The 19705-nt window shown below is 53.2% G+C and overlaps 2 protein-coding genes across 3 annotated transcripts in view; both read left to right on the top strand.

Annotated features, from left to right (window-relative positions):
• Nucleotides 1-3742: 3742 nt before the first annotated feature.
• Nucleotides 3743-11352, top strand: Mmp9 (matrix metallopeptidase 9). The gene is made up of 13 exons (XM_027954190.2): nt 3743-3950; nt 4411-4643; nt 4968-5116; nt 5381-5509; nt 5612-5785; nt 6016-6189; nt 6561-6737; nt 6857-7012; nt 7851-8133; nt 8249-8388; nt 8961-9111; nt 9228-9331; nt 11054-11352. The coding sequence occupies exons 1-13, from the start codon at nt 3810-3812 to the stop codon at nt 11170-11172; spliced, it is 2130 nt and encodes a 709-aa protein (XP_027809991.2). The 5' UTR covers nt 3743-3809; the 3' UTR covers nt 11173-11352.
• A 3978-nt stretch (nt 11353-15330) lies between these two features.
• Slc12a5 (solute carrier family 12 member 5) overlaps nt 15331-19705 on the top strand; it is a 33675-nt gene continuing 29300 nt past the window's right edge. For both annotated transcript variants that reach the window (XM_027954239.2, XM_027954238.2), the window contains exon 1: nt 15331-15519. In XM_027954239.2, coding sequence (XP_027810040.2) covers nt 15399-15519 — 121 coding nt within the window. In that variant the 5' untranslated portion in view covers nt 15331-15398. The remainder of the gene's footprint in view (nt 15520-19705) is intronic.

Here is a 19705-nt window from a genome sequence, read left to right as displayed (position 1 = left end):
GAGGGACTGGGGAAGTGGGGAAGGGGATGTGGTAACCAGAACCACTTCCTGCCATTGCTGTGTTGAAAGCCAAGCTTCCCCCAAGTTCCCCTTGATGGGGGCTGGGGAGCTGGGAGGGGGGGTAAGGAGGAAGTTGGGGGATGAGGAGAAGCGGGCTCCTGCCTGGACGAACTCCAGGAATCAAGCTCTGGGGTCCTGGCTGGACTCTGTCCTTGCTGCCCATTTGTGACTGTCCTGAAGGCAGTCACAATCAGAGTGGCAGCAAGCACTTAGTACCCTGTGCCAGGCACTTTGTAAGTGTTAACCCTTGATCCTTACGGCGGTCCCATGAGGGCAGTACTATTATTACCCCCTTAACAGATGGGGACTGAGAGGCACTGATAAGTTCTGCCAGTCGCTCAGGTCATGCGGCATGTTCGTGGGAGAGCTGAGGTTTGGATTTAGGCAACGCAGCTCTGCTCCTTACTGTCCTACATACTGTCCCCTGCTTGCTCTGCGACCACTTGGCCCTCAGTTTCCTCATCTGCACAGGTAATTGGAGTAGATAAAGTCACAGCCCTTTAGGATGCTTGTCTCTCTGATAGTTACTCATTCAAATTCTCCTCCACTGGACTCTCATCTCCATAAGTAAGGGACGGAGGCGAGCTTGGTCACTACTGTAGTCCCAATTTTTAGAACAATGTCTGGCCCATAAAACTCAACAAGTGTTTGTTGTGTGAATAGTGTTTAAGGGTTTGAGGGTCATCACCAATAGTTTGAGTATCTAATGAAAATTTTTGGATTCTTTATTTCAAAAATCAATTTATACCAGTGGTTCTGCCCCTCCCTCTTACCCAGGGGACATTTGGCAATGTTTGGCAACATTTCTGGTTGTCACAACTGGCAGGGGGAGGTGCTACTGGCATCTAGTAGGAAGAGGGGCTGAGGATGCTGGGCCACGTCCTATAGTGTACAGGGCAGCCCCTCAAAGCAGAATGATCCAGCCCCAAATATCAAGAGAGCCAAGTTTGAGAAATATGGCGTGCACGCATACATAGGACATATTTTGTGCAATCGATGGCAAATTGGCTGTAGCTCATGACTTCTTCTAAAGCCTATGCCTGCTACCCAGGGGAAGACCCTTCGCATTGGAGGATCTTTCACTGCGTTTCCATCTCCAAAAATCATGCTGGTCTTTGACTTCATACCCCCAAGTTAAAACTATAGTTCCCCTGGGTCCTCCATCTTCCGATCTCTCAGATGCTGGAGGCCCCTCTGTTGTCTTCAATGGGCAGCAGATAATCAAAGGAGAAGGGTCCAGGCTGAAGGCACCCCACTAGTCCACCCTTTGCCCCTGTCTGCATTCTGGTCATCTCAGTTCCCTGTAAATGATAATAAACACGAGCCAAGTGCAGTGGTGTACGTCTGTGATCCCAGCAACTGAGGCCGAGGCAGGAGGGTCCACAAGTTCAAGATCAGCCTCAGCAATTCAGTGAGGCCTTAAGCAGCTTAACAAGATAAGACCCTGTCTCAGAATTGGAAAAGAAAAAAAAAATTTTTTTTTAAGGGGCTGGGGCCGGGCATGTGGTACATGCCTATAATCCCAATGGCTTAGGAGGCTGAGGATAGCAAGTTCAAAGCCAGCCTCAGCAACAGCAAGGTGCTGAGCAATTCATTGGGACTCTGTCTCTAAATAAAATACAAAATAGGGCTGGGGAAGTGGCTCAGTGATCAAGTGACTCTGAGTTCAATCCCCAGTACCAAGGAAAAGAAAAGAAAAACAAGGATCTGGGAATGTGGTTCAGTGGCAAGATACCTCTGGGGGTTCGATCCCTACTACTCCTACTCAAGATGGAAAGCCTCCAAAGGAGGCGGCCCATGGCTTGAGTCCTGACTCTTGCTGTGTGGCCACAAGCAAGTTCCTTAACTGTCCGAGCCTCAGTTCCCTCCTCTGAATAGGAGGGGGTTGCTCATCAAACCTACCTCATGGATGGTGGGGATGAACTGAGAAGCCCGCAGAGAGCTTACCACTGTGCTCAACACGTCAGCCTCAAAGAATAACACAGTCAACCTCCATTGACATGGAGGTCAAGTGACTTGCCCGAGATCACAGAGCTGGAAAGTGGCAGAGCTGGCGCTGAAGTCCAGGACTGCATGACTCCAAAGCCAATTCTCATTAAATAGGAAACTTCAGAGCTTCTGTTTTCCTGTCTCACAACCTCATTTATTAGGTGTATGTAAAATGCCTGACACCTGCTAGGTAATGTATTTGTAGTACTAGAGACTGAACCCAGAGGGGCTCTGCCACTGAGTATACCGCCAGCCATTTTTAAATTTTTTATTGGGAGACGGGGTCTCAATAGGTTGCCAAGGCTGGGCTTGAATTTGCCTCAGCCTCCTGAGTGGCTAAGATTATAGGTGTGTGCCCCCACACCTGGCTACTAGACACTTTTATGAATTAATGAATGGATTGGTCCTGAGAATTGAACCTAGGGGCACTCTACCACTGAGCTACACCCCAGCCCTTTTTTTTTTTTATTTTGAGAAGGGTCTTGCTAAATTGCCCAAGCTCACCTCAAACTTGCTATCTTTCTGCCTCAGCTCCCCAAGTCGCTGGCATCATACCACCCACGCCTGCCTGGTTAGCCCGCTTGAATTGTTATTGTTGTTCTTCCCAAATAAGGCCTTGGAGAAGGCAAAAAATATAGGCCCTGCCCCACATTGGCTGGCTGGATGGAAGGGAGGGAGGGAGGCTTCTGGTTACTGGAGAACTGATTATTGGTGCGGAAGCCTTCCCTAAATGGAGCAGGGCTGCCAAGGGAAAGGGCGGTCAGAATCCAAAGCCGGAAGTGGGAAGGCACTTACCCAGGTCACAGGGTGGGCATAGAGCCAAAGACCCTAGTGTTCTCATTCCCGGTCACAATCCTGGTCTTGGCCTCTGTAATTAAAAATCACCACCATCTACTGGGGCCTTAAAATGTACTCGGTACTAAGCATTGTATGTATTTGATCTTATTTATCTGCACATCAGTTTAGGGACCAAAAGTCCATTTTTTACCGCTGAGGAAACAAATTCAGCATGGTGAGGACATTTGCCCGAGGCCCTGAAAGAAGAATACAGCCAACTCTGCTGGGTTGCATTAGCATAAAGGCTTCCTTTACTATCCTGAGCACAGGGGGTTCCCCAGGAGAAATCCCCCAGGTCGTGCCTCCAGAACCCAGACCTTCCGCCCCCAGATGGGAAAGGAAGCCGAGTCCAGACAGGTTTTCAGGGAGGAGATGAGAACACAGAACCCGGAGTGTGGGGAGGGGCTAAGATGGGACTCTGGCCAAGGCCACATAGCTGGAAAATGGCAGAGGTGGGACTGAAATCCAAAGAGGGGATGCAGCAGATGGACAGAGGTGGGCTGGGGATTTCAAGGAGTCTGGACAAGGGGCCTGGGGAAGGAGGTTCTGTGGCTGACCACTTGAGGCTTTTAGATTGAGGGCTGGGGGAGTCCACCCCCTCCCTCCCTTTCCCACAAACTCTGAAGTTTGCAAAACCAACCCCTCCCCGAGCGCCTGCGGTTTCCTGCGGGTCTGGGGTCCTGCCTGACTCTGCAGTGGAGCTGCGGCAGGAGGGGACAGGAGGAGTGGTGTAAGACCTTTCTTTGCCTTCTAGGGCTGGGGCTGCTCAGCGCGCGCACACACACACACATACACACACACACACACACACACCCTGAGTCAGCACTTGCCTGGAGGGGCGGGGCAGGGTCACTGATTCAGTTAGTGGCAACTCTTTAAAGCCCCTGCTAGGACAGCTGCAGCCAGACACGGCTACCCTCACCATGAGATCCTGGCAGCCCCTGGTCCTGGCACTCCTGGTGCTGGGATGTTGCTCTGCCGCACCTGCACAGCGCCAGCCCGCCTTTGTGGTCTTCCCCAGAGACCTGAGAACCACCAATCTCACTGATATGCAGCTGGCACAGGTAAGCAAACACCCCCACGGAGAGTCTGGCCAGGAAGGTATGCAGTGGACCAAAGGGGGCATGGGGCCTCAGAGATATTCAGGGACGTCTTGGGATGATGGGGAACAGAGGTGTCTGGGGTGAGGCACTGGGGTCTGCAATGTTCAGAGCAGATAACAGAAAATGGGGGTTGCTAGGTGGGCAATGGAAGATGGTGTGGGGGATGGGACACTGGAGGATTCTGGAGTGGTCAAGAATTGGGAGTGAACAAGGGTAAGCCCCAGGGGTCTTAGGGAGAGCAGTGCCCAGGGGTGGGAAGGAGCTGAGGGAGTCTGCAGGAGGTGGATTCTTGAATGGGCAGCACGAGTGTCCTGGATATAATGCCTTACTGATCACCCCTGAGCACCTGAGAGACTAGTCCTGGGCCAGAAGGGCAGAGAAAGGGGCTGGGCTCTGGGATGTCTCTGCTCTCCATCCTCAGGAATACCTGTTCCGCTACGGTTACACTCGCGTGGCTGAGATGCATACCGATGCACTGTCCCTGCGCCCAGCACTGCTGCTTCTGCAGAAGCGGCTGTCCCTGCCCCAGACTGGTCAGCTGGACAGCGCCACCCTGAAGGCCATGCGAACCCCACGCTGCGGTGTCCCAGATCTGGGCAAATTTCAAACGTTTGAGGGTGATCTCAAGTGGCACCACCACAACATCACATACTGGTGAGCGGTTGGGGTCAGAGTGGGTGACCAGGGTGGGGTCTGGATCCGGGTTTGTACTGAGGTGATCACATCCTGTCTTAGGTCCTGGATCCACTACTTGTAGGGCCTGGGGCAAAAGGCTCCACCTCTGAGCCTCAGTTTCCCTTTCTGAGTGGAACTTCTGTCAGGTCCATTGTGGGGACCCAAACGGAGGGGTGGGGGATACCTGAGGGGGATGCCCTCAGGGAACGAGGCATATGTTGAAGACTCTGAAACGTGGGGTGTCGCTGCTGTCCTGCTCCAGCCTCTCACTTCTGACCTCTTTCCTCCCACCTTCCCCTACAGGATCCAAAACTACTCGGAAGATTTGCCCCGCGACGTGATCGACGATGCCTTTGCCCGTGCCTTCGCCGCGTGGAGCGCAGTGACGCCGCTCACCTTCACTCGCGTGTATGGCCGGGAAGCAGACATCGTCATCCAGTTTGGTGTCGCTGGTGAGAAGGGGCAAATCAGGACTCCCGGACCAGGAATGGGAGGGAGGGCCAAGGAGAGCAGAGCCGCGGTGGACCCGCTTTCCTGGTGGCCTTGACCGCCACTTGCGCGCAGGGCGCCCCCGCCTGCGGGAGGGCAGAGCGCACGCCAGGCTTGGAAAGCGGTGCGAGGGGAGGTTTCCGGGCCACGCTGGGTCCCGCGCCCTTGCACAGCGCACAACCTACCCAGCGATACTTGGCTGACTCGGGTTCCTTCTTCATCTTTAGAGCATGGAGACGGGTATCCCTTCGACGGGAAAGACGGGCTTCTGGCACACGCCTTTCCTCCTGGCCCCGGTATTCAGGGAGACGCCCACTTCGATGATGAAGAGTTGTGGTCACTGGGCAAGGGCGTCGGTGAGATCTGGAGCCGCCCTGGAGTCCCTACACGCCTGCCTCCTCCATTCCCTTCTCCCACGTCCATAAGCAGCCTTCCTGACTCTAGTCCTCTTCCCGCAGTGGTTCCTACCCACTTTGGAAACGCAAATGGAGCCCCCTGTCACTTCCCCTTCACCTTTGAGGGCCGCTCCTACTCCGCCTGCACCACGGACGGCCGCACCGACGGCGCTCCTTGGTGCAGCACGACCGCCAACTATGACACGGACCGCAAGTTCGGCTTCTGCCCCAGTGAGAGTGAGTGAGGGGGTCATGGCGAGGGATGTGGGTGTCACTACCCTTGAAGGTCCAGAATCTTAGATTCTAATCCCATCTTTGCCACCAGTGCTGTGTGGCCTGCAAGTCATTCTCCTGCTCTCTGGGCCCAATTTCCTGAACTGAAGGGAGGAGGGTTGGACTGCAAGTGGTCTGTGGGTCAAAGCATTTGCTGTGCTGCACGAGAAGGTAAATTGTTCTCACCTCCCCAGAACTCTACACCCAGCATGGCAATGCAGATGGCAAACCCTGCGTGTTTCCATTCATCTTCGAGGGCAATTCCTACTCTGCCTGCACCACCCAAGGTCGCTCTGATGGCTATCGCTGGTGTGCCACCACCGACAACTATGACCAGGACAAGCTTTATGGCTTCTGCCCAACTCGAGGTACCTAGTCTGCCTACCTGATTCGGCCTTCCTCTGCCATCCTGCATCGGTTCCTCAAATGTGGCTCCTTCACTCATTATTCTGTCTCTACTCCTTCCTCATCCACACACCATGACTATGTCCCCTTGCCCTAACTTCCAGTTGCCCAGCCAAAAGTCCAGGGCTTGGACTTTCCTTGCTCAGCCTGAGGCCTCTTCCTTGGTTTGGTGACCTAGGCCCTGACCATTGGGGACGCGGGTCTCTGCTGTGCTCCATAGCGCCCATAGGCTTTAGAAATAGGCCACCAAGATCCTCTAGCTCCTTGCTTGGCCCCCCTCTGGCACTTTATTGGACCCAGTCCCCTGGCTCACCAACACTCTGGGTCTCTCCAGCTGACGCAACTGTGATTGGGGGCAACTCCGCCGGGGAGCTGTGCGTCTTCCCCTTTATCTTCCTGGGCAAGGAGTACTCGACCTGTACCAGCAATGGCCGTAATGATGGGCGCCTCTGGTGCGCCACCACCTCCAACTTCGACAGTGACAAGAAGTGGGGCTTCTGCCCAGACCAAGGTGAGCGGGATGGTTCAGGGGCTTCCAGGCTGGGGGCTGTGGCCTGGGCGGTAGTGGTGGTTGGGTGGCCAGTGCTGGGGGCTCTGCCCGGAGCTACATCTCAGGTTCCTTCCCTCCAGGATACAGCCTGTTCCTTGTAGCGGCGCACGAGTTCGGTCATGCGCTGGGTCTGGATCACTCTTCAGTGCCAGAGGCGCTCATGTACCCCATGTATCGCTTCCTGGAGGGCTCCCCGCTGCACGAGGACGACGTGAAGGGTATCCAGCATCTCTATGGTGAGGCTGCGGGACAGGGGTGGATGCAGCAGAGGAAATGGGGTAGCTCAGCCACAGAACCAGGGAATGCCAGAGGGGGAGGACCTCAACATCCGTCGGGGTGGGGCCTGGGAGCAGTCGCTGCCTGGTCAATGCTTGGAGATGGTGCTAAGGAACCCACACTCTAGGGAGAGGTAGATATGGTTCAAAAGCCAGACAAGCCACTTCATAGCCAGGTGACCTTGGGTATATCAGTTCACCTCTCAGTTTCCTGTCTGTAAAGTGTTAATTTTAGTACTTGCCTCAAAGGGCTGTCATGAAATTTAATGAGTTAGAATGACGTGTGGCATATAGGAAGCATCGTGTGTTTGATATTTTCATTGTCGTGATCTAGTGTTAGTTCCTCATTAAAAAAATGGGGATATGGAGGGTTGGGGTATAGCTCAGTGCTGAGTGTCATGTGCAAAGACCTGGGTTCAGTTCCCAGCACTCCACACACACACACACACACACACACAGAGAGAGAGAGAGAGAGAGAGAGAGAGAGAGAAAGGAGCAAAAACAGGTGAGGGTATGAAAGAATCTAAGTCATAGTTTTTTGTTTTTTTAAGATCAAAGGCTAACCTGTGAGTTTCTAAAGCCCTCAGCACTGTTTGGGATGGTGAGCCTCTGTCCTCTGTGCACAGGGCCCAGGCCAGGAAAAGTATGACTTGAATGAAAGCCGAGGGCGAGGGCGTGGGGAGCGCCTGCAGGCGGCTGGGGGAAGGCCGGCTCGGGCTAGCGAGGAGATCTGCGCCTGCGCGGGGCTCCGCTGGGCTGCGGGAGTGGAGCCAGAGTCTCAGTCAGGGTCTCACTTTAGGTTCTCGGCCTGAACCTGATCCAAGACCTCCGTCCACCACCACACCTGAGCCGCAGCCCACCGCTCCCCCGACGGTCTGCCCCACCGCACCCCCCACCGCCCGCCCCTCAGAGCTCCCCACAACCGGCCCTACAGGCCCCCCTTCAGCTGGCCCTACAGGTCCTCCCACGGCTGGTCCTTCTGAGGCCCCAGTGACTTTGGATCCGGTGGACAGTCCCTGCAATGTGGACGTTTTCGACGCCATTGCGGAGATCGGGAACTATCTGCACTTCTTCAAGGATGGGTGAGTGGGCGGGGGTGTGCGGATGAGGGTGTGCGTGGAGGAAGAACCGCCTTCTCCGCCCGCTGGCCCCAGGCTCGATGCTCAGCGCCCTGTCCTGCCCTTTTCACGTCCTCAGACGGTATTGGCGATTCTCTGAGGGCAGAGGGCCCCGGCTGCAGGGCCCCTTCCTTATCGCCGACACGTGGCCCGCGTTGCCCGCCCGACTGGACTCTGCCTTCGAGGAGCCACTCTCCAAGAAGATTTTCTTCTTCTCGGGTTAGTTTTCTGCTCTCTTGCTCCGACACCTCTCATCCTGCGCCAGGCAGGGAGGATCAAGAGACCCACTGTGACCGGTGAAGCATACATCAGTGCCAGGTGCGAAGGTGCACCCTGTGATCCCAGCAACTCGGGAGGCTGAGGCAGGAGGAGGCCTAGTTCCAGGCCAGTCTCAGCAATTTAGCGAGGCTCTAAGCAATTTAGTGAGACTCTGTCTCAAATTAAAAATAATAAAAAAGAAAAGGCTGGAGATGTAGCTCAGAGTTACAGCGCCCTAGGACTTAATTCCTAGCACCTAAATAAATAAATTTAATTAAATAAAAAATTACACGATTGAAAAAGGGCGCCCCCTCCTGGTACCCGCAAATTGTCATATTTTCTGGGGTTGCATTTGGGTCCGGCTGCTCGCCACCCCTTGCACACTGGTACCCAGCTGTTGGGCCTCTTGGCTACGGAGACTCCGGGTACTCCGGGCTAGGAAAGGCCTGGCCGGCTTCTCCCCTCGGACATTCAAGGAGGACGTCCGTCCCTGCCCCGCATGCCCAGTCCGACGTGACCCTTCTCCCCTGCAGGGCGCCAAGTGTGGGTGTACACGGGAGCGTCGGTGCTGGGCCCGCGGCGTCTGGACAAGCTGGGTCTGGGCTCTGAGGTGACCCAAGTCACCGGGGTCCTCCCGCGTGGCGGGGGCAAGGCGCTGCTGTTCAGCAGGCATCTCTTCTGGAGGTGAGAGCCACGCGGCCGCCGGCAGGGGGAGCCCGGGCGCCGTCGCCCGCCCGCGGGCTCACTCAGCACCGTCCCTTCGCCCCCCCCACCCCCCACCCCCCACCCCCCGGCTGCAGGTTCGACGTGAAGACGCAGAGAGTGGATTCCCGGAGCCCCACTCCGGTGGATCAGATGTTCCCCGGGGTGCCCTTGAACACGCACGACATCTTCCAATACCGAGGTGAGGCTGCGGTGCGAGCCAGAGAGGGTCCCTTTAGGAGACACACCCACACTCGCCCCACTGCGAAGGCGACTGGACAAATTCTCAACAAGAAAGAAAAGGGTCCCTGGAGATTGGGGAAGTGCCCCAGCACTGACCGACTAACTCTGTAGAGGCAGAGACGTCCCCAAGTCTTACAGGGAGTCAGCAGCAGAGTCAGGACCAGGACCCAGAATAACCGCGTCCCCAAAAGGAAGCTGTTTCCCCTTTAGCACAGGATGTAAGCTTTGCAAGGGAGCATGTTCCTTTGTCACACAGCAACTATCAGGTGCCATGTGGCAAGAGCTATGCAGCCACTGGGATACAGTGAGAGAAAAGGCAGCTCCTAGCTGGGCGTCTCTGGGCAAGCCACTGCCGCTCTTGGAGCCTCCGCGTTCCCATCTGTGAGTTGGGGACGATTAGAGCTAGAGTTACTGTACTTGCTGCTGCTTCTTCTTCTTCTTTTTTTTTTTTTACTGCTCATATGCTATCAGTTGACAAGATCTGTTCTCTTAACAGACAAAATCATTTTTGAATCTAGCATTTTTTACTATCTCCTTTGCAAACACTTTAATCCAAGCCATATTGGTTTCCAATAACCTTTGGTGTATTCCCTGAGAGTAGGGAGGGGAATGGTCCAGGCATGACCCCCAGCCTATTCCAAGGTCAAGGAAACTTACACTATCTGACCCCTGCTGTCCCATCCTCTCTGCTGCTACCGTCATTCCCTGTACTCCACCTCCACCTGCTGCTCTTTAAACAGATCAAGGTCATTCCTGTCTTAGGGCCTTTGTGCCTTCTGTTCCCTCTGTCTGGAAGTCTCTTTCCCTACATTGTCACCAGGCTCCCTCTCTCTCATCCTTCAGATCTCAGTGTTAAGGCCACCTCAGAGAACCCTCGTTACCTTTTCACTTAGGAGTTTCTTTTTTTAAAATATTTATTTATTTTTAGGTGTAGATGGACACAACACAATGCCTTTATTTTTATGTGGTGCTGAGGATCGAACCTGGGTCCCACCCGTGCTAGGCGAGCGCTCTACCGCTGAGCCACAATCCCAGCCCAGGAGTTTGTATTTCTTCCATAGCTTTCTATATTGTCAGAACCAATTTCATTTGTCTTCATATTTGTTTATTAGTCCTCTGACTTGCGCCACTAGAGTATAAGCACCAAAAGAATTCAGATCATGCCTATATATATGTATTCTTTTTTGGTTTTGTTTTTTGCTATATCTCTAATACCTCCAACAGTCTTGGCACATAGTAGGTACTCAATAATTTTAATCATATTCATCTTTTTTTAAGAAAATTAGAGTCAGTAATTTTTTTTTTGCAGTACTAGGGTCTTGTTCATGCTAGTCAAGTTGTATACCTCTGAGCCACACCCCCAGCTCCAGTAAAAATTTTTTGAATGAATACATGGATTTGCTCAATGAATAATATTGAGTGAATTGCTTTGAGTATTAAGATAGGCCATCCATTCATTTATTTTCTAGTTCATTCACAAAATCTGTAGGGAGCACCTACTGTGTGCCAGTGCCTTCCAGCATCTCACAGGCAGGTGGTGGAGATGGAAGTGTCATGTAAAAATCTTGGAAAAATCTAGAAAGCCAGGAGGGATGATTGTAAAGCTCTTGCTCCTGTGTCTGCAGATGTTTGTGGGGGTGGGGTGGGAGTCACCCCTCTCATGCCTGCCTATCCCCTGCAGAGAAAGCCTACTTCTGTCAGGACCGCTTCTTCTGGCGAGTGAGTTCCAAGAAGGAGGTGAACCAGGTGGACCAAGTGGGCTACGTGACCTATGACCTCCTGCAGTGCCCTGAGGACTAGGGCTCCCATCCGGCTCCAGCAGCGCAGTGCAGGTCCCCACGGGGAAGAAGCCAGTTTGCAGGATACAAACTGGTGAAGTCTTCTAGAACACAGAGAGGAGTGGGGGTGGGCTGGGCCCTCTCTTCACAGCTTTCTTTTTTGTCTGAATGTTTCTAATAAACTTGGATTCTCTAACCTTTAGGAGCAGCTTTCCTTTATGTATGTTCGCATTTTACGGGTGTTTTCATATTTGCTTATTAGTCCTCTGTCTTGCTCCACTAGAGTATAAGCATCCAAAGAATTGAGACCTCCAACAGTCTTGGCACACAGTAGGTACTCAGTAATTTTTATCATATTCATTTTTTTTTATCTTGGATTCTCCTCCGTCATATGGACGGATGTATATATTTCACTGATAGAGTGCTTACTAGGTGCCAGGCAGGGTTCTGGGATTCTCATAAATATTAACGTATCCAGTCCTTCCTATTAGAAATGTTTGTGATTGCTTCTATTTTACTGCTGAGGAAATGACCTATTTATTCATCCATCAAACATTTATGGAGCCCCTTCATGGAGTGAGGCTCTGTGCTCGGCACTGGAGACAGAGGAATGAATTGGTCTAATCCTTCTCTCAAGGACCTCCCAGTGGTCCTCAGACCTTAGAGGGAATGACAGTGTCCTCAGAGCTTGCTTAGAACATGCAGAGCCTGTCATCCTTGTGTGTGTGTGTGTGTGTGTGTGTGTGTGTGTAAGAGAAAGAGAGAGAGAGATTGATTCTGTGCATCGCGGTTGAAGTAGGAGAACATTTCCCAGCCAGGATGCCCTCTCACCTGGAACTGGTTGGGGAGGATGAACAAGGGCATCTTCCTGTGCCAACAGGCCCATCTTCACAGAGGGAATCTGCTAAGAACTGTGAACTGTTCTGTGCCCCTCACATGTGTGTGTATGCAACAACAGATACTCGGATGGTGCTCGCAGCGTTTTTCATATGGCAACAGCCTAAGAGCCTGGGATGAGGCAGTGAGTAAGTAAAATATGCACACAAACATGACAGTAGCTACCTCTTGTACATCATCATGTGCCAGGCCCTGTTCCAAGTGTGAGTAAAACCATCCCGTGAGACAGGTACTACTGTTGCCCTCCAGGAACTATTATAGTCATCACCAGCCCCCTGTTTTACACATGAGAAGCTAAGGCCAAGTGACCCAGTTCACCCCAGGCCTCACAGCTAGTGAGCAGTGACAGTGGCATTGGAATGTGCGCTCTTGGTGCAAACAGTGGGAGAAGAGAAAAAGCAAGGGGGGGTTGATGAACTCAACGATGCAGTGGTGGCATGTGGATAGGAGAGGACAAAAAGGATTCTAGAATGGTTGAGATAGGAGAAGGGGCGAGGGCCAGCTGAGAGAAGACCCAGATGCCAAGATGAGTTGTGTGGGTTTGACCTCACAGGACAGTGGGGGACCTCGACTGAAGAGTGGGGTGCGTGAGTGGAGGTGTTGGGTTTCATTACATCAGATCATCTCCTGGACCGGAAGCCTAAGTGGGAATTTAAAGAGGAGTTCAGAGAACTGCCCCCAGGTTTCTTCTGGGGGAACCCACTCTCCAAAGTCCTCTGTTTCTCGCCCAGGAGTGACCCACCTTTAAAATCCCTCTCACCTCCCGTCCACCTCTAGACACGATTCTGTTCTCTGCTTTCATCCTCATCACAGGAAAACTCCCCCCATATGGTCTCTATTCCCCAGCTCCCCTTCTCAATTCCCATCCTCCTCTCACTAATCCCGCCTCCTGTCAGCCCCACTAAGCCACCATGGGCTCCAGCTGCCAGTGCATCACGCACGTGGTGGGGTTGACCTGCCCTCCCTCCTGAAATTCTTTCTTCCCTTGGTCTCGGAGACACCCCGAGTCCTGGTTCTCCTCCCACTCACTGGCTGGATCCTCCACTTGGCAACCTTTGAGTGATGGCGCCCTTGCGCCCCGTGCCTGGACTTCTCTCTTCTGTGTTCACTTATTCCCTGTGCTCTGCTAAAGACTCCACAATTTATATCCCCAGTCTTAACCTCTCCCCTGAGCTCCAGATGCATAGGATCAACTGCCTACTCATTGTTGACTTTCCAGGCATCTCAACCAATCAGGTCAAACCCTACTCTTGGGCGCCATCTTCCAAAACTGCTCCTCCTCCAGTCATGACCACATTAATCAAAGACAATCTCATCTACCCGCAATCAAGCCTAAAACCCGATCATCCTAAAACCTAGGAACAAGTTATTTAAGCTTCTGATTCTAGTATGGGGAATCTCAACCTCAGCATGACTGACTTCTCAGGCTGTACAATTCTTTGCTGTGGGAACCATTCCATCCATGATAGGATGTTTGGTGTCTTCCTATGGGAAGTAGCATGATCCATGGCCAGATGCTAGGCCCATTCAGTGTCAGTCCTTCTCCTATGACAGGCCCCATTGTAGGGACAAGGTACAGTGAGGTGATGGTGGACCTACGATTCATGAGCCAGCAGATTTGGTGCAAATCCAAGGTAAAAGTATTGCCCTCCTCCTGCTATGACAACTGAATATTTTTCCAAACATTGTCAAATATCCCCTGATGGGCAACATGGACCCAAGACAAGAACTTTGCTTTAATAAATGTAGGACAAGTGCACTTATTACAAGCATACGTTTCAATACATCTTCACAAACTGAAGGCGACCAGCACCTAGAACCAGAAACAAAACACCGTCATCACCCCAGAAGCCCCCTCAGCCTCCCTTGCAATCAATTCTTCTCTGTAAAAGTTACCACTATGATGGCTTCTAACAGCTTAGGTAGACTCTGACCATTTCTTAAGCTTTACTTAAATGTTATAAGGGATGTACTTCTTTGTGTCTGGAGTCTTTTGCTCAATGTTATATTTGTGAGACTCATCTGTAAATTGTACCTTGTTTATTCTTTAGTATTGTGTAGTGTTCCATTCTGTGAATGTACTACAAAATTTATGTATTTTATTATTGATAGACACTTGGGTGGGTTCCAGTGAGTTATGAGTAATGTCGTATGAAGATTCTTGGAAATGCCTTTTGGTACCCATGGGCAGCCATTTCTTTGGTGTGTATACTTAGGATATATGCATGGAGTGACCAAACAGAGTTCCTCTTGGACTCCACTCCTACCATCATCCACCAGGCCCCACCATCAGCAGGTCCTGCTGGTTCCTCTTCCATAACTTACCTGAAAGCAGATGATGGTCACCACTTTAGCCTGGTCACCATCACTTCCCACCTGGGGTGGGTGGGGGGGTCTGCAGGAGACTCCTAATTAGATTCCCAGCTTCCACGCCTGCCCTTCTTTAGCAGAGTGTTCACTCACAACCAGAGTGATCCATTACAATATAAATCAGATCACAGCATTCCTCTGTTCAGAACCCTTCAATGGTTTCCTTTGTGGATTAGAAAAGAATCCAGACTCCTCCCCAGAGACTTCAAAAGACCATTTGAACTGCTTTCCTCTCTTCTTCATCTGTCATCCTTCTCTTCTACGCTCACTCTATTTTAGACACATTGGCATCTTGCTGCTTCTGCAACAGTCCAGGTTCCTTCCACCCCAGGGCCTTTGCATTTGCTATTTCTTCCGCCAGAGAATTCTTCCCCCAAATCTTTGAAAAGTGGCTCTTCTCAAATATCAATTGTCTGGGAAGCCTTCTCAGGCCACCCCTTAAAGTTGTTCTGCCCACTTCCCATGGCCCTCTTTTTTCCTTAACATATACCACAGTCTCAAATGATCTTATGTATGTCTGTTGACTTATACTCTTTCTCCCCTGTCTCCTCATTAGAAAATAAGCCCCAGGAGGACAAGAAGCCAGTCCCTCTCATTCTCCGGGTGTGTCCCCAGGGGCCTAGCCCTGCACCATTGTCTGAAACACAGGAGCGCCATTAACATGTGCTCGGTGAATGAGTGTACTCCGTTGGTTTAGGCCCGGGCTCCAAGGGTCACACACCGGGGCCCTCCATGAGGGATGACTCTCAGCCGGGTGGGCTCCTCAGGAACGTCGGGTGGAATTGAGAGCCCAGGGCCTCCGAGCGAAGTGGCCAGACTCGGGGAGCCCGGCGCAGCGGGCACTAGGACCCGGAGCGGCGCGCGGCGGGCGGGGGGCGGGGGGCGGCGGGCGCGGGGAAGCGCCTCTGCTCCGTCCTGGAGGCCGGCTGCGGCCACTTGTGCGATCCGGGCCGCTCCGCGCCGCCCGGCCCCTTCCGCGCCATGAGCCGCAGGTTCACTGTCACCTCGCTGCCCCCCGCGGCGCCCGCCCGAGCCGCTGACCCGGAGTCCCGCCGGCACTCGGCCGCCGACCCCCGCCACCTCCCCGGGGAAGACGTCAAAGGTAGAGGCCTGCGGGGCGGGGCCTGGGGCCGCTGGGGGCGGGGCCTGGACGGGGCGCCGGGTCCCGAGAGGCCGCCGAGCCCCGAGGAGTGGGAGTCCGAGGCCTGCGGAGCGCGCGGGGGAAGTGCGAGGGGGCGTGGCCAAACGGGGGCGTGGCTGGAGGGCGGGGCCTCGGGAGAGGCGCGGCCCCCGGCGCAGAGGGGCGATCTTGGGCCGCAGGGGCCGCGGTTAGTGCAGGGCTAGCCCAGAGCACTAAAGGGGGCCGAGAACTTGGGTTGGGTGCGGGACCAGAGGAAAGGGGACTGCTGTGTGATCAAGGTCCAGAGCCAAGGGGAGGAGGCGGGATTAGGTCCCTTGGGGTAGGAAAGGGAAAGGGTTGGACCTGGAATAGAGGAGTAGGGCCGGAGTGGGGCGGGAGGCAAAGAGAGTCAGGGTCGCTGGGACAGGGGCCAGGTCAGCGGGTTATCGCTGATGGAGTATCCGCCGATCATCTGCCTCCCTGGAGGCATCGCGGAACCCTGGGGTTCCCCAGGAGATGGAGACAGGAAAGTTGGTTTGAATCCTGGCCAGCTAGATCGGAGGAGGATCCCAAAGGGACTTCAGTCCGGACCCTCGGGGTCACCGCTTCTTCTCGGTTCCAGCTCCCGCAGGATTGGGAGGAGCCAGCTTATGTTGGGTTGGGGGCATCTTTTTCACGGGCCCAGTGCGATAGTCTTGGTCAAGATACAGAGGAGACGCGAGGGGTTAGGGTATTTCCGGTCTTCCATAAAGAAGTAGCATCCTGTGCTGGGGAGTAGACAAGTGATAGAGCACTTGCCTACACGCACGAGCCCCCTTCTCCCCCGCCATACACACAATTAGCAACCTGGTCGCCAGCAGAACCTCCCTGCAGGGGGCATTTATCAGGTATCCTTTCCCTAGCTCTGCGCCCCTTGAGTCTGGAAGGAACGAGGCCAATCGGCTTGGAGTGGCCCTAGTGAGGGGAGGAGAAAGAACTTCCCCGGGCCACCAGGGGTCGCTGCTGAGCCGCAGGTGATCTTGCCCTGACTGGCGCAAACCCAAGCGCCAAAACCCCTTGAGTGGTAGGCAGATAATTCTTGAGCAAAACTCCTCGTTGTATAGACTAATATATGGAGGCCTGAACTTCCTCTGAATTCTGGTCCCGTAAACTGATCCGCTCTGGACGTGACCACTCCATTTAATTTCTCGAGATTCTTCCGCTGGCCACCTTTCCCATATTGTTTGCCCCCTTTTACCAGCCTCCCAGATCCAAACATCAGAAACCTGGAGCCAGTTCTCAATGCCTCCCTTTCTCTTCCCACCCGATCCAATTTGTCCTCGTGCGTTTGCCACTGACCTCCAAAACTGATCCTGAATTTGATTAGATCTCTCTCTGTCATCATCACCCTGGTCCAAGCCTCCAATGTTTCTCATGTGGTGTCCCTGCCTTCAGTCCTGCTCCAACCATCCCCCATGTAAGGTGCCTGTCACTGTAGGATAAAAGCCAAATCTTCTAATCTGTCATTCAAACTCTTTCTACACCCTTTCCTGGTATATCTATCAGTGTTCATCCCCCACTTCTGTAAACCAGGACAACTTTCCTCCTCGTTTTGTAAGTTATAGTTCATTTCACGTCTTCTGAAAATCCTTTTCAATGTCCCTTCTTCCCAGTCAGAGGTGCTCATCTCTTTTTGACCCACCCATTGGAGCACAAATCCCAGTGGATGGCAGTTATTTTCTTATGTGTCTCCTCCATTGGAGCATCTCAAGGACAGGGGCCATATCCTTTTATCTTTGTGTTTCAGGCCCAGAGCTTGGCATTTAGTAGGTGTTTGATGCCCATGGGTGAGAGATTGTGACTCTAGTCTCATACTTCTCCTACCTTATTACCTCCTTCTGTATCCCTGACCTGGGAATAAGATGACCCTCTCTTGTGTCCCAAGGTGACAGCTTAGTCTTCTCATTCACACTCCCAAGCTTCTGTACTATGGAAGTGAGACACACTCCTCAGGTTTCTCGTGTGCAGATGTGCATACAAAATGGATGTGATTCTTGGATGCCGTGTGCTTGTGGTAGAGGCTGTGTGTGTGTGTGTGTGTGTGTGTGTGTGTGTCCTGAAAAGGGAGGTCCCTGTGGTGCTTGGTGAGTCAGGGCTTATGTGTGTTACTGCATTGCCAGTGTGCTGATTGGCATGTTGGTGTGTATGTTTCTGTGTCTTTCTTGGGGGGAGGGACCTGAGTGTATGAAAAGTTCTGTCTTGAGAGTGGGTGACTTTTAACCTCTTAATCTCTGCAGCCTCGCACACCTGCTTGAAGGTCACTCAGTGGGACCTAGACGAGGCTCCTCAGGGGAACGAGCATCTGGTGGTATCTTTTCCACAGCTGTTCTTGCATCAGCCCTCTGGTCCCAGAGAGATGCTCTCCCTACTCTTGTCCCTGGGCACAAAGGGAGAGGTGGCAGCACTACAGGTGTGGGAGGTTTGGAGGAGATCTTGCAGAGCCCATGTGTGTGTCGATTACTCTGTTCAAGGGGGCGGGGTTTTCCCTTCGTCGTGCTTCCAGCTTCCAGGGGATCAGGTGTCAGCAGTTTGACCTACAGGTGGTGAAGAACCAAGTCCAAGGCTGGGCCTGCGTGTCTCAGTTGCCCCACCTGCACCATGGGAAGACTGTTGGGATCTGGCTGGAGAGAATTGGACTTGGGACAGGTTGTTACAATGCTGAGCTATTCCCCGGCCCTTTTATACCTCCCAGAAAGAACTCAGGACCTGGGGAGACTACAGGAGTTGGGATGTGTGCCCACGGATGGAGACAGGGGGAGAGGGCAAGACTACAAGACAGCCCAGCCATCTCCAGCTCCGGCTCTGTGCTCTGGCCTTGGCATTTCCCCTCTGGGTCTCGGGTCACCTACCTGTAGTATAAAGCATGACACAAGCTTTCTGAGCACCCCTCTAGCCAAAAAGATGCCAAGAGGTTTTAAGGATCTAGAAGGGCAGAGCCATCTGCCTCCTCCAGACCCAAACCTCATGTTTCACTCTCTCCAACTGTAAATTGGGAAAAATGATGCTGTTACTATTACTGGTGTGTGTGTGTGTGTGTGTGTGTGTGTGTGTGTGTGTGAGAGAGAGAGAGAGTGGGGGGGAGAGGGATCTTCTCTGTCCAAGGAGTTCTCTAGTTGTTCATCCTAAGCCAGGACTCAGAGCCTCATTGCCCAGTACCTCAGCCCAAGGTGAGCCCTGGGAATCTCCATGGCAACAAACTGGTTATGAACGGGCTGCAGTTGCCATGGTGACAGGTCTCTCTCTCTCTTTCTCCCTCTCTCTCTCTCCTCTCTCATCCCCCTCCTCTCTTCTCAATGAACCAGAGAGATCTGCAGGCCTTAGCTTTCCTGGTGGGGTGGGAGTCGGGGTGGGTGCATGAAGGGGTTCAGATTGGGAATCAGGGAAGACGGGCTGAATCTGCAGTGTAGTGGGGGGCTGTTGGGGGTGCTGTTTCTATGGCGACGGGGCTGCAGCCTGTTAATTAAGCCCCCGGTTGCCACGGAGACAGTGGTGGTTGACGTGCTCTGCGGCGAGCCCCGTGTGGGGTGTGCGGGGTGCTGGACTCACCGAGTCACTGCTGGGCTTCCGGGTCTGGAAGACGGGCTATGCAGGTGGGAGAGAAGAAGCGTGAAGGAGGGGGCTCAGGACCTCGGCTCCATGAGGCCACAGCTGAGGGGAGGTAGGTAGGTCATGGGGTGATGTCACGAGACAAGGAAGGATAAGAATTGAGCCCTGCGGGGAACACTGTCTGCTTTCTGAGGGGAAAGGACCCAGTCAGGTGTTCCGGGTTTCTCCTGACAGTTCCCTGTCCTGGTTCAATGGATGGAGCCTGGGATAGAGGTCACTAGTCCCCGCTGTCACAAGTTCACCCCATGAAGAAAATTCTTTCCGTCCCATTTCCATTCCCAGACTCCAATTTCACTGGAAGTGGTGGTGGGGAAAATATTCTAAAAAGTCTCTTCCAGTCCCCAAATCCTGACACCCAGGGGGCAGCTTCTCTGAGCTTCCCCCCCCCCTCTGGGAAATATAAGGTGGGAGGGGGTATGATTCAGAGTTCAAAATAGGACCCCACCCCAGCTCTGCATCTTGTGTTGCTTTAATGAGGGGTTCCTCAGCATCAGACCCTCCTCTGGGCAAGGAAGCGTTGCTG

This window comes from Marmota flaviventris, chromosome 2 (genome assembly GCF_047511675.1).
Source record: "Marmota flaviventris isolate mMarFla1 chromosome 2, mMarFla1.hap1, whole genome shotgun sequence".
Taxonomy (NCBI): Eukaryota; Metazoa; Chordata; class Mammalia; order Rodentia; family Sciuridae; genus Marmota; species Marmota flaviventris.
Note: the sequence above shows the minus strand (reverse complement) of the source record. Positions and strands in the feature narration are given on the sequence as shown.

What these genes read in the sequence shown, in the direction of transcription:
- Mmp9 (XM_027954190.2), top strand. Translation starts at nt 3,810, where the DNA reads ATGAGATCCTGGCAGCCCCTGGTCCTGGCACTCCTGGTGCTGGGATGT. An exon ending in CACCACAACATCACATACTG is followed by an intron (nt 4,644 to 4,967) that starts GTGAGCGGTTGG and finishes CTTCCCCTACAG; the next exon opens with GATCCAAAACTACTCGGAAG. An exon ending in GGGTATCCAGCATCTCTATG is followed by an intron (nt 7,013 to 7,850) that starts GTGAGGCTGCGG and finishes GTCTCACTTTAG; the next exon opens with GTTCTCGGCCTGAACCTGAT.